At 44.3% G+C, this 11,376-nt stretch overlaps 2 protein-coding genes across 2 annotated transcripts; both read left to right on the forward strand.

Annotated features, from left to right (window-relative positions):
* Nucleotides 1-5,532: 5,532 nt before the first annotated feature.
* LOC110739577 lies at nt 5,533-6,100 on the forward strand. The gene is made up of 2 exons (XM_021920033.1): nt 5,533-5,982; nt 6,074-6,100. The coding sequence occupies exons 1-2, from the start codon at nt 5,533-5,535 to the stop codon at nt 6,098-6,100; spliced, it is 477 nt and encodes a 158-aa protein (XP_021775725.1).
* A 2,502-nt stretch (nt 6,101-8,602) lies between these two features.
* Nucleotides 8,603-9,169, forward strand: LOC110739578. Its single transcript, XM_021920034.1, has one exon. The coding sequence runs from the start codon at nt 8,603-8,605 to the stop codon at nt 9,167-9,169; it is 567 nt and encodes a 188-aa protein (XP_021775726.1).
* The last annotated feature ends 2,207 nt before the right edge of the window (nt 9,170-11,376 follow it).

Here is an 11,376-nt window from a genome sequence, read left to right on the forward strand (position 1 = left end):
CATTAAGAGACATAGGAAATGGGATATACACTGTATGCACACTTGTCCGGAAGGACAAGTGGGAGATTGAAAGGAATGGTGTCGTTCCAACAAGTGTATTATTCCGATAGAGGGTTCAGAATTATTACAGAGATAATTCTTCAGTAAGATCAAGTGATCGGAATGCCTAGGTGGAGGCCACTTCCGATCAGTAATATCGAGGTACAATTGATATTACAACTTAATCTTAACTGAACCCTTCGGGTCGAACCCAATCGAATCACCGATCCGAGACGACGAATTAATCCGAAAGGATTTAATGAGTCGACAGAGTTTTACGAATACAGACGTCGGAAATCGAGCCTAGGGCGTCGAGACCGAGCGTCGCAAAATCACAAAGTGACAAGTATAAAAATAGCCCTAGCACCACACTGGCCTAGCCATGTGGATGCTAGGCTAGTTCAAGCTAGCATGCACCTAGCATGGCTAGGCGCAAGCATAAGCACACTAGGTGTGCTAGGCGCACCATCGCAGCCTAGGCGCGCCACCACTGGCCTATCGCAAGCAACAGGCGCACCAGGAGCACCTGGCAGCCTATCGCAAGCAACAGGCGCACCAGGAGCACCTGGTAGCCTATCGCAAGCAACAAGCGCAGCAAAGCACCAGGAAGCCCTTCGCAGCATGCGTGCAGGCTTGCGTGCTAGCCTTTGCATGGCAGCACCAAGCAGCGCACCATGCGTGTGCGAGGGCCTAGGCGCCAGCACGTTGCTAGGCCACGCACAGCAGCCCAGCATTGCTACGTACCAAGGCTGCTAGGGGATGCGTGTGGTGCTAGGCTAATGCGCATGATGCGAGGCAAGGGGGCCAGCATGCGTGGCTCGCTAGCAGCACGCATGCTGGCCATGCTAGCAATGGTGCAAGAGATGCAGCGAGAGATGCGAGGCACAGCACCAGCGCCAGCACGCACCAGCGCATGGCACTAGCACGCACCAGCGCCAGCACACAGCACCAGCACAGCCTAGCTCCAGCACGCACTGGCTAGCTGAGGTGCTAAGCAGTAAGGCAGTGCTAGCTGGCAGCCCTAGCTGGCACGCTAGCTGGCAGCTAGCTAGCCTTCCTTGACCCGGTTTTGTGCATGGATGTGGGGACCAAATCAAGGCCTTGGGGAGCAAGGCAAATGGTCCCCCCCCCCCCTTCTAGCCTTGGCCATCACTCAAGCATGTGATTGTGCCACTTGTCACAATGTGATTAAGTTGATTATTTATTTAATTTAGAATTAAATAAATTGTTGATTTTACCAACTCTCCCACATTGATGGGAGATTGCAAATCAAGGGTGCATTTCCCTATGAATACCAAAGGCATGGTATTGGGAAATGCACAACCTTGAGTGGAATTAGAGTAAACCTTTGATTCGTAAAACTCATAGTTTTGTTTTGTCCGGGTCTTGACTAACCTTCAAGACTTAGGACGCTCGCGTCGGGTCGAGGGTACGATTCGTAGGAGATCTCGTAGTTTCGGAATTTTGAAGTAAGAGCTCTTTGAGAGCGAAGCACGCAACAAAGGTATAATTATTGTTCTTAGTCTTGTTTGATTAAGTTTATTATTATGCTTGTTAATTGCTTTAATTAAGGGGCGGGTCTTGGGGGGTTTCCTTCCGCGGGTCACTACGAAACCCTACAAGATACCCAGACGGTTGCCCAGATGTACCCTCTTCACGAGTAATTGAAAATTGTTAAACAACCCAACCGTTCCTCTGAAGTGTTGCTTGATGATACCCTAGACGGTTGACCAGTTGTGGGTGAATTGAAAGCAAAGGGAACCAGTCTAAAGACCCCCAGACGGTTGACCAGCTGTGGGTGTATTAAAAGCCAGGGGGATGACAAAAGACCCTCAGGCGGTTTTAATATGTTTTGAATGAAGAGCTCTCAGACGGTGACCGGTTGAGTGAGGAAAAGGAAGACGGTTGTGCAAGAACTAGCAGCCGGTATTAGAGCTTTCTTTCTCAAAAAAAATTCTCAAAAAAAAATTTCAAAGTTTGAAAATGAGGAGTGGGTCTCTACTTATAGAGGAAACTCATAAGGCGAACCGTCACCTACCAAATTCAAATTCAAATTCGAATTCAAAAAAAAAAAAGAGAGAGAGAGAAGAAGGCGAAACGTCACCTTCTCAGAGCATGACACCTATCAAAGGTGCCACGTGGCAAGCCACGTCACACCTGTGAGGGGCAAATGTTTAGGGTAAAAATACCTTGTCCACGTGGCCTAATCACGTGCTGGCACGTGTTATCATCAGAGAGGTTCTTAAAGAACCAACCCTCTTGTGACACATGGTTCTCTAACCTATGAAAGGAGAACTGATCTCTTCTCACTATAAATATAGGAAAATCCTCATTTATTATATATTCATAAATACACACACAAAACCCGAGCAATATTAATTGCAGAATTCTCTCGGGATCTGAGAGAAAAACCTTTACATTCCGCACTTTTATTCATCCGAACACGTTCTAACTTGATCGTCGGAGGCGGAACTCCACCCAACCGGAGTTTCCGTGGTTTTGCAGGTACAGACGGTCGACGCGCATTCTTGGAATTGTAACTCTCCTGAGGGACTCCAAAAACCCCGAAACAATGTCGATGACGTATTACTCATTGGAAACAGCACTAAACTGTTAGAGTCCGTAAAGGGCTTGCTTGGTAAGTGATTTTCAATGAAGGACTTGGGAGAGGCACAATACATATTGCGCATCTAGATCTATAGGGATAGTGATGAGTGGCATTTATGCCACCATTTCACCCTCTCTCATTAGAGAATTCCCCCGATTTACCACTTGTTTATGCCTCTTATTAGCACTTTTTATTCTATTTTAGTTACTTTAGCTACCTCTGGTGTTTTCCCTTCACTTTTATCTTTTCTGCCGCTTTTTACCATTTATTTGTGTGTTTTGATAGCTCCTAGCACTCGTGGGCGAATTATGGATTGCTAGATGGAGTGGAGATGCTAAGGAAGCTTGCCAAAGAAGTGGAGATGCCAAAAGGGAGAGGGCGCGCTGATATGCAAGGCCGCGGGCGCGGACAGGGATGTCCTGAGCAAGGACGAGTTTCTGGAGATGGCGAGCCGCGGGCGCGACGAAGAGGCCCGCGGGCGCGGCGTTATTCTTTGCGGGCACGGCAGAGAAGACCCGCGGGCGCGGCTATCTGGGTTTGGCGAACTTATTACCCAGCTTGGAGAGGGCGCGACAGCCTGTTTGCAGAGCCCTCTCTCTTTCCCATTTTCCTCATTATAGTAGAAGACTATAAATAGTCTTTAGCTTGAGATTTTCATATTTTTCAATATTTCATTAGCATCAAAAACATTTGTAGAGAGAGAAAATCCATGTCTTTTACAGATAGAAAACATTAGTCTTCAACGTTCAATCTTTGTAATCAAATATTCAAGCTTTCCTCTAGATTATTGCAACAACTTTGATGATTGGGTAATCCTTTAACTTTCATAATAGTAATCTTTTCACTTATTTCCCTAATACTTAGTTTTATTGTTTTTACTCATGTTTTCCTCATAAATATTCATTCTTTATTAGTTTCCTTGATTTCTCTTTGACTTAGAATCATGCTAGGTTGCATTAAGATTGAATACTTGTTTAGCTTGGTTGTTATGGGTATTTTCCTTTCTCTAGCTTAGATTTTTAGCTAGGGAAAGGGGTGAAAATCATGTTTATTTGAGTTCCTATTGATTTTTGATTGAAATCTACCTTGAGTTGATGATTTGTGCTTAATATGCTTGGAGTTATTGTGTGCACCTATAACCCCAATGTTTTAGTCCTAGATTAGATGCATGAGAATGATCTAGTTTAGGGTTGATTGATTTCATCAACTTGCTTTGAGTAGTTGCATAAGAATGAATTGCTTTGAGTAGAGTTTGAACTCCTTGGTTTTGAGGATTATGAGCTCACCGTTGGGATATTGCTACCCGTCACGGAGACCAACTTTACCATCCATCCACAATACACAAGAATGGTCCAAGCGGAGCAATTTTCGGGTTCCCCGAGTGAAGATCCTATTGAGCATCTTGATAGGTTCCTCGAGCTTTGTGCCATGATACAAACCAATCAAGTTTCCCAAGAATACATCCAAATGCATCTATTCCGACAATCTCTTGCGGGAAGAGCAAAGAAGTGGCTCAAGCAAGTCAAGCCTAATTCTCTCACAACATGGAAGGAGATCGTCCAAGCATTCTTGAAAAGGTTCATTTCCGAAGAGAAGACCGCCGAGATGAGGAGGAAGATTGCATCATTTGAACAAGGGGTGGATGAAAGCCTTAGTGAAGCTTGGGAAAGGTTTAAAGAGTTGGTGCAAGCATGTCCCCATCATGAAAACAATCAAAGCTTGCTCATGAGGTTCTTCTATGATGGTTTGGAACCTATGTCTAGAGCTAACTTGGATGCGGGGGCGGGTGGACAATTGATCAAAATACCTCAAAACCAAGTTGAAGCAACAATCGATGAGGTAGTGAAGAACTACTGTTGGGGCGGTAGAAGGAGGAATCCACCGAAGAAGGGTGGAAAGTATGAGTTGGAAAAGGTCGATCAATTGCAACATCAAATTGAGCTTTTAACAAAAGGGCTTGCAAAGTTAAACACCAATGTCAATAGTGGTGCAAACTCATCCCAAGTCAACTCTTTCTCTTGTCAAAATTGTGGTGGACCAACAACGATACATCTTATTGTGGAGGTTTGAGCCCGGAGCATGTAGCGGCTTATAACACAAGGCAAGACGGATATAGGGGAGGTGGCGGTGGAGTAGCTTGGAGACAACCACCACCCGGATTTGCAACCCAACCTCAACAATGGAATCAACAAGCTCAACAACCATACAACTCCAACCCCCAATATCAAAACCCTCCTGCATACCAAAACCAATACAAAAACCAAAACCCAAGGGGAAACTACCCAAGGAACCACCAACAAAATAATCAACACCAATACCAAAATCAAAATCAAGCGACTCAAAGGAGTCAAGAGCAAGCATCGCAACCCGATTCTACTCAAACCAAAAATTCTTCAACAACTTCAAGCCATGAATCAACAAATGCAAGAGGTCAAGGCTCATAACAATATGGTTGATTCACAACTAGCTCAATTGGCCGAGAGAGTTCCTTTCAACTCATCTTCTACTCTACCCAGGCAATCTCAAACCAACCCTTCTAATATTGTGAAACCCGACTCTTGCAAGGCAATCACATTGAGATCGGGCACATCCTATGAGGGTCCCAAGGAGGGGGATGGCAAGGAAAAGAAGGAAGGAGAAGAGAGTGTGAGTGAAGATAAAGAAGTTGAAGAAGAGAAGATTGATGAGAAAGAGAGAAGTATGGAGAAAAAGAAGTCTAAGGATGTGGTGACATCCTCAACTTCTAGTGAGGCTAGAAATCTTGATGGACCAGTTCTTTTTCCAGTCGACTTGCGGAGAGAAAATTGAATGACAAATTTGTAAAGTTTCTAAGTGTGATGAAGAACTTGCACATAAGCCTCCCTTTCATCAAAGCTGTCACACAAATGCCTTCATACTACAAGTTCTTGAAAGACATTCTCACCAACAAGAGAAAGCTCAATGATGAGCATATCACTCTCCCCTATCAAGTGAGTGCACTTGTTCAACATAAGATGCCCAAGAAGCAAAAGGATCCGGGAAGTTTTACCTTGCCGGTTAAGATTGGGAACATGGAAGCTAGGGGTGCCTTAGTCGATCTTGGAGCATGTGTTAGTTTGATCCCTCTATCCATTGCTCAAAAGCTTAATATTGAGATGATCCCCAAAAGGAAAACCATTCAATTAGCCGACCGTTCGGTAAAGCTACCTTGCGGTGAGCTTGAAGATTTCCCTATTCAAGTTGGGCATATCTATGTGCCTTGTGATTTTGTAGTGATGGATATGGAGGAAGATGTGGATACTGCCTTGATTTTGGGCCGTGAAGCTCTTAAGACCTTGGGGGCGGTAACATGTGAGGTAGTTGATGAGAAAATTGTTTTTGAATTCTCTAAGTTACTCAAGACCCCCATGGTTGAGAAGTGCTATAGGGTTGATGTTGTGAATGAAGAATTGGATCGGTTGGGAAGGGTTGTGATGAGTCCTTAAGATCCAATGGTTAAAGCTATTATATGCGAAGAAGAGTACCACTCTCAAGAAGCAAAAGAGTTCGCCATGGCCATTGATGAAGCCAAAAAGGAGGAAGAGGATGATCCTAGGGATGATGAGCTCGAACTAGTGGAGGAAAAATTGGAGGAGAGTTTCAAGCCTCCTCCCAAGGTAGGACTCAAACCCCTTCCTCCTTCACTGAAATATGCTTATCTTGGAAATGAAGGGGAATACCCTATTATTGTCAATGCTACCCTTGATGGGCTTGATTTGGAAAAATTGCTTGTTGTTTTGAGAAAATATAAAAACGTGATAGGGTATACCATTGATAATATCAAGGGTATTAGCCCTTCCTTGTTCATGCATCGTATTCACCTTGAGGATGATCAATCCACCTCAATTGAGCCTCAAAGGAGGTTGAACCCCAGCTTCCAAGAGGTTGTCAAAAAAGAAATTTTGAAATTACGTGAAGCGGGTATAATCTATGCTATCCTTGATAGCAAGTGGATTAGCCCGGTTCACGTGGTTCCAAAGAAAGGTAGAATGACCATTGTCAAAGGAGAAGGAGGAGAGGAAATCTCCACCCGGACGGTGACCGAGTGGAGGATGTGCATTGATTATAGGAAGTTGAACAAAAACACTAGGAAAGATCATTTTCCTCTCCCCTTCATGGACCAAATGTTGGAGAGACTCTCCCATCATGCTTTATTTTGCTTCTTGGATGGATATTCCGGCTTTTGTCCAAATTCCTATCCATCCAAGCGATCAAGAGAAAACTACTTTTACATGTCCATATGGGATATTTGCATACTGAAGAATGCCATTCGGGTTATGCAATGCTCCCTCGACTTTCCATCGATGCATGACTTCCATTTTTCTGAAATTCTTGAGAATGAGATTGAAGTTTTTATGAATGATTTTAGTGTTGGTGGCTCGTCTTTTGACACATGTCTTTTTAACCTTGAAAAAGTTTTGAAAAGGTGATAAGAGACGAGTTTGGTGTTAAATTGGGAGAAATGCCATTTTATGGTCGAGGATGGTATTGTCCTAGGCCATAAAGTATCAAAAAAGGGCATTAAAGTTGACTCGGCTAAGGTTTCGGTGATTGCTAAGTTGCCCCTTCTTACCTCCGTTACGGGAGTGAGATTCTTTTTAGGGCATTCCAGTTTTTACCGGAGGTTTATCAAAAAAATTTCTCAATCGCCAAGCACTTAACCGAGTTACTCAAAAAGGATGTTGTGTTCAATTTTGTTGAGTCTTGCCTTGAGGCATTCCAAAAACTCAAGGAAGCTCTCATCTCCTCTCCTTTTGTGCAAGCTCCGAATTGGAGCTTGCCTTTTGAGCTAATGTGTGATGCAAGTGATTTTGCAGTAGGTGCGGTACTTGGGCAAAAGAAGGAAGGAAGATCTCATATCATCTACTATGCAAGTAGAACGCTTGATGAGGCTCAAAAGAATTACACTACAACCGAGAAGGAAATGCTAGCAGTCGTGTTTGCCATGGACAAATTTAGGTCCAATCTCATATGCTCCAAGGTGATTGTGTACACAGACCACATAGCAGTCCGCTACCTCATGACCAAAAAGGAAGCAAAACCGCGTCTCATCCATTGGGTTCTTGCGCTCCAAGATTTCGACATGGAAATGAGGGATAAAAAGGGAGCGGAAAATTATTTCGCGGATCATTTGTCTAGGCTTCCTTTTGAGAATAGGGAAGATGTCTCAATCAATGAGGAGGTGGGATTTAAATCCCTCATGACCATGGCTTCAACACCTAGCCCTTGGTACGCGGACATAGCTAATTATCTAGCTTGTGGAGTTGTTCCTCCGGAGTTCTCCTCTCAACAAAAGAAGAGGTTTTTCAGGGAAGTGAGGAGATATTTTTGGAATGACCCGTACTTGTTCAAGTAATGTGGAGATGTCCTTTTCCGGAAATGTGTCCCGGACCATGAGATCGAAGGACTTCTTGTGCATTGCCACTCATTGCCGTGTGGAGGGCATGGAGGTGTAGAAAAGACCATGGAAAAGATCTCTCAATCTCTTCTTTGGTGGCCAACAATGCACAAAGATGCTCACAAGTTCGTTTCAAGGTGTGACAAATGCCAAAGGAGTGGTGGCATAACAAAAAGGGATGAGATGCCTCAACAAAACATTTTGGAAGTGGAGCCATTCGATGTTTGGGGTGTTGACTTCATGGGTCCTTTTGTTTCTTCTTGTGGGAATCAATATATCTTGGTGGCGGTGGATTATGTAACTAAATGGATGGAAGCTATACCCTCCCCCACTAATGACTACAAGGTGGTGATCAAGCTTCTCAAGAAGGTCATATTTCCACGGTTTGGGGTGCCTAGAGTTCTCATTATGCCAATAAGCAATTCGAAGCTCTCCTCAAGAGATATGGGGCTCATCACAAGATTGGTCTACCTTACCACCCACAAACTCAAGGACAAGTGGTGGTGTCAAATAGAGAAATCAAAAACCTTCTTCAGATGATGGTGAACAAATCTAGAAAAGATTGGTCTCTCAAGCTCGATGACACGCTTTGGGCCTTAAGGACGGCATACAAGACTGCCATTGGTACAACCCCCTACCGGTTGGTTTATGGGAAGGCTTGTCACTTGTTGGTTGAGTTGGAATACAAGGCTTGGTGGGCGATCAAGGAGCTTAACATGAATATGGCCTTGGCGGGTGAGAAGAGGTTGCTTAATCTTAATGAACTTGAGGAGCTCCGATATGATGCTTACGAGAACTTGAGGCTCTACAAGGAGAAGACTAAGAGATGGCACGACCGACATATAAGGAACAAGAGCTTTAAGGTTGGAGACAAGGTGTTGTTGTTTAACTCTAGGCTTCGGTTGTTTCCCGAAAAACTAAAATCCAAGTGGTCAGGGCCTTTCACAATTTCAAAGACTACTCCTTACAGGTCTTTTGAGTTGGAGGCGGAAGTGAACAAGTTCATGGTTAACGGCCACCGTTTAAAGCTCTACCATTACAATGACCAAGTTGGCATAATTGAGTGCGTGAGGCTCGATCCATCTGATCCTAAGCCACCTTCTTGATGATGATGTGTTATGGTCAACCTAATAACCTTATAAAGAAGCGCTTCTCGGGCAACCCGAGTTCTTAACTCTTTTGGTTTTGTGTTTCTTGTGTTTGATTAATTTTGGATGATTTTCCTTTAGTTCCTTATTGTATGTGTTTTGCTCCTCTAATAGGTACTTGGATCTTTGGAATTTGGTCTACAAAGTTGGGTGTGGAGAAGTTAAGGAAAAAAAAAAGAAATGAAAGTGGAGATGCCCTAGAGAAGCCATAGAGAGGGCGCTCCATCGAGGCCCGCGGGCGCGGACAAGGCTTCTTCAGATTTTCAAGGTGAAGTGGAGATGCCCAGGAGATGCCTGGGAGAGGGCGCGGGCTGTCAAGCCGTGGGCGCGGCCAGGTGTTGATCAAAACTTGCAGCAAACTGGAGATGCCAAGGAGCGGGCGCGGCCCAAAGACCCGCGGACGCGGGCAAGAAGACCTGCGGGCGCGGGCAGGAAGACCCACGGGCGCAGACTTTACCCCCGCGAGCGCGGCAGTCGGGGTCTGCGGTTTTTATGAGTTTTTCTCAGCAAAAAAAACCGAAACCAAAACCACCAAATTTTCAGAATTTCAGCCCTTCTCTCTCTAAACTTCACTCCACTCCAAACCCTAACTCATAATACATCAATCCCTCTTCCTAAATCATCATATTTCAACAAATTCCCTCACTTTTCTTCAATTTTTCTCACCAAAATTCTGAAATTTCATCCTTTAAAACCCCCAATTTTGATACTCCTCTTTGCTTGGGATTTTCTTTCACCATTGGAGGGTTCTCAAAGGTGGGCTTGATTTCTTCTTCAAAGGGCTAGTAGGAGTAATTGCTGGTGCTCATTTTGGTATACATTTCTTCCTTACTCTAATTTACCTTTGAATTTAAAGCATGACTTTGTTTGAGAAATTTTATGCTTGTGAATTTTCATGTGGGAATTTTTAATTGTTGCATGCCTCTATTGTGTTCGTTTATCATCTTAAGCATAATTAATTGTTGAGTTGTTGTTTTTGTTAGTTGTTTCTTGCCATAGATTGCTTGGTTGTGGTTGTTCTTGGTGATTGTTGGAAGTGAAATTGGAAATTTGTTCTGGCTTGATTGTTAGGGTGAATTGCTATGGTGAATTGTTGAGGCAGTTGATTGCATAATGCTATTGGTGAAAAAAAATTTCGGGTTAAAGAAAAGAAAAAGTGGGAAAGAAACTCAAGGTTCAACATCCTCAAATCCCCAACAAAGTGAACAAACCGCTCCACCACCTTTACCACCCCTCAAATTCTACAATAAAAACCACAGGCCCATCTACGACAACCTTCATAACTGAAAATTGAGACCAACCAAGCACTACCACCAACCCACCACCACAAAACTCGACATTGATGACGATTGTTGGTTCTTATTCAACAATCTCCGGTAAGGCTCGTTTGTAACAAGTGCCTACCGGACGTTCAAGGAGCCCACTCTTGAGTTCCTTGCCTCTTTCGAGTGTCATGCCGCAGGGGATAAGGACCTCACCATCTCCTTCCAACTCTTTAACAAAAAAGAAACCCTCACCCTCCGCCAGTTTAACCAATTATTGGACCTAAACCTGGATGCTGATATGTTCTTCCCCGAGCATGAGGGACTCCATGCCTATGAGCCCCTTCATTGCTGGAAGGTCATCTCGAGGATGGACGCTTTCAACTCCAAGTATTCCTTGGCCAGCCAAATCATGCACCCAGCTATCAGACTTTTGCATCGAATTCTCGGGTACATGGTCTTTAATAAGCAAGACTTGGGGAAGATTACAACCGAGGAAATTCGGATATTATGGCTAGCTACGCAGCCGGAGATTGGGCATAGAATGAACTTCGTGTTTCTATTTACTAAGTGCATTGAAGGTGTTCTCTCGGGTACAAAGAAGGGGGAGATCCATTTTGGCGGGATGATCACTCGGATAGCCAAGAAGTTGGGTCATATGGATAAATTGGAGTCCTACACCCCTGTGGGGAAGAGTGATGGGAGCGACATTTGGCTCGACCTTGATCAGTTGAAGACCATGAAATTCATCGCAGATACTGAGGACCGAGGAAGGACTTGGAGCCTGCTTGTCTCTCATGAGCACAATTGCTTCCTCCCCAAGCCGGAGTTCACTTCCTTCACGAGGGAGGGGGTAAATTACCCTTGGTGGGTAAAGAAGGACTCGGGTATCCTCTCTAGTGA

This window comes from Chenopodium quinoa, unplaced genomic scaffold (genome assembly GCF_001683475.1).
Source record: "Chenopodium quinoa cultivar QQ74 unplaced genomic scaffold, ASM168347v1, whole genome shotgun sequence".
Taxonomy (NCBI): Eukaryota; Viridiplantae; Streptophyta; class Magnoliopsida; order Caryophyllales; family Amaranthaceae; genus Chenopodium; species Chenopodium quinoa.

What these genes read in the sequence shown, in the direction of transcription:
- LOC110739577 (XM_021920033.1), top strand. Translation starts at nt 5,533, where the DNA reads ATGCCTTCATACTACAAGTTCTTGAAAGACATTCTCACCAACAAGAGA. An exon ending in TGGGGGCGGTAACATGTGAG is followed by an intron (nt 5,983 to 6,073) that starts GTAGTTGATGAG and finishes TTGTGAATGAAG; the next exon opens with AATTGGATCGGTTGGGAAGG.
- LOC110739578 (XM_021920034.1), top strand. Translation starts at nt 8,603, where the DNA reads ATGGTGAACAAATCTAGAAAAGATTGGTCTCTCAAGCTCGATGACACG.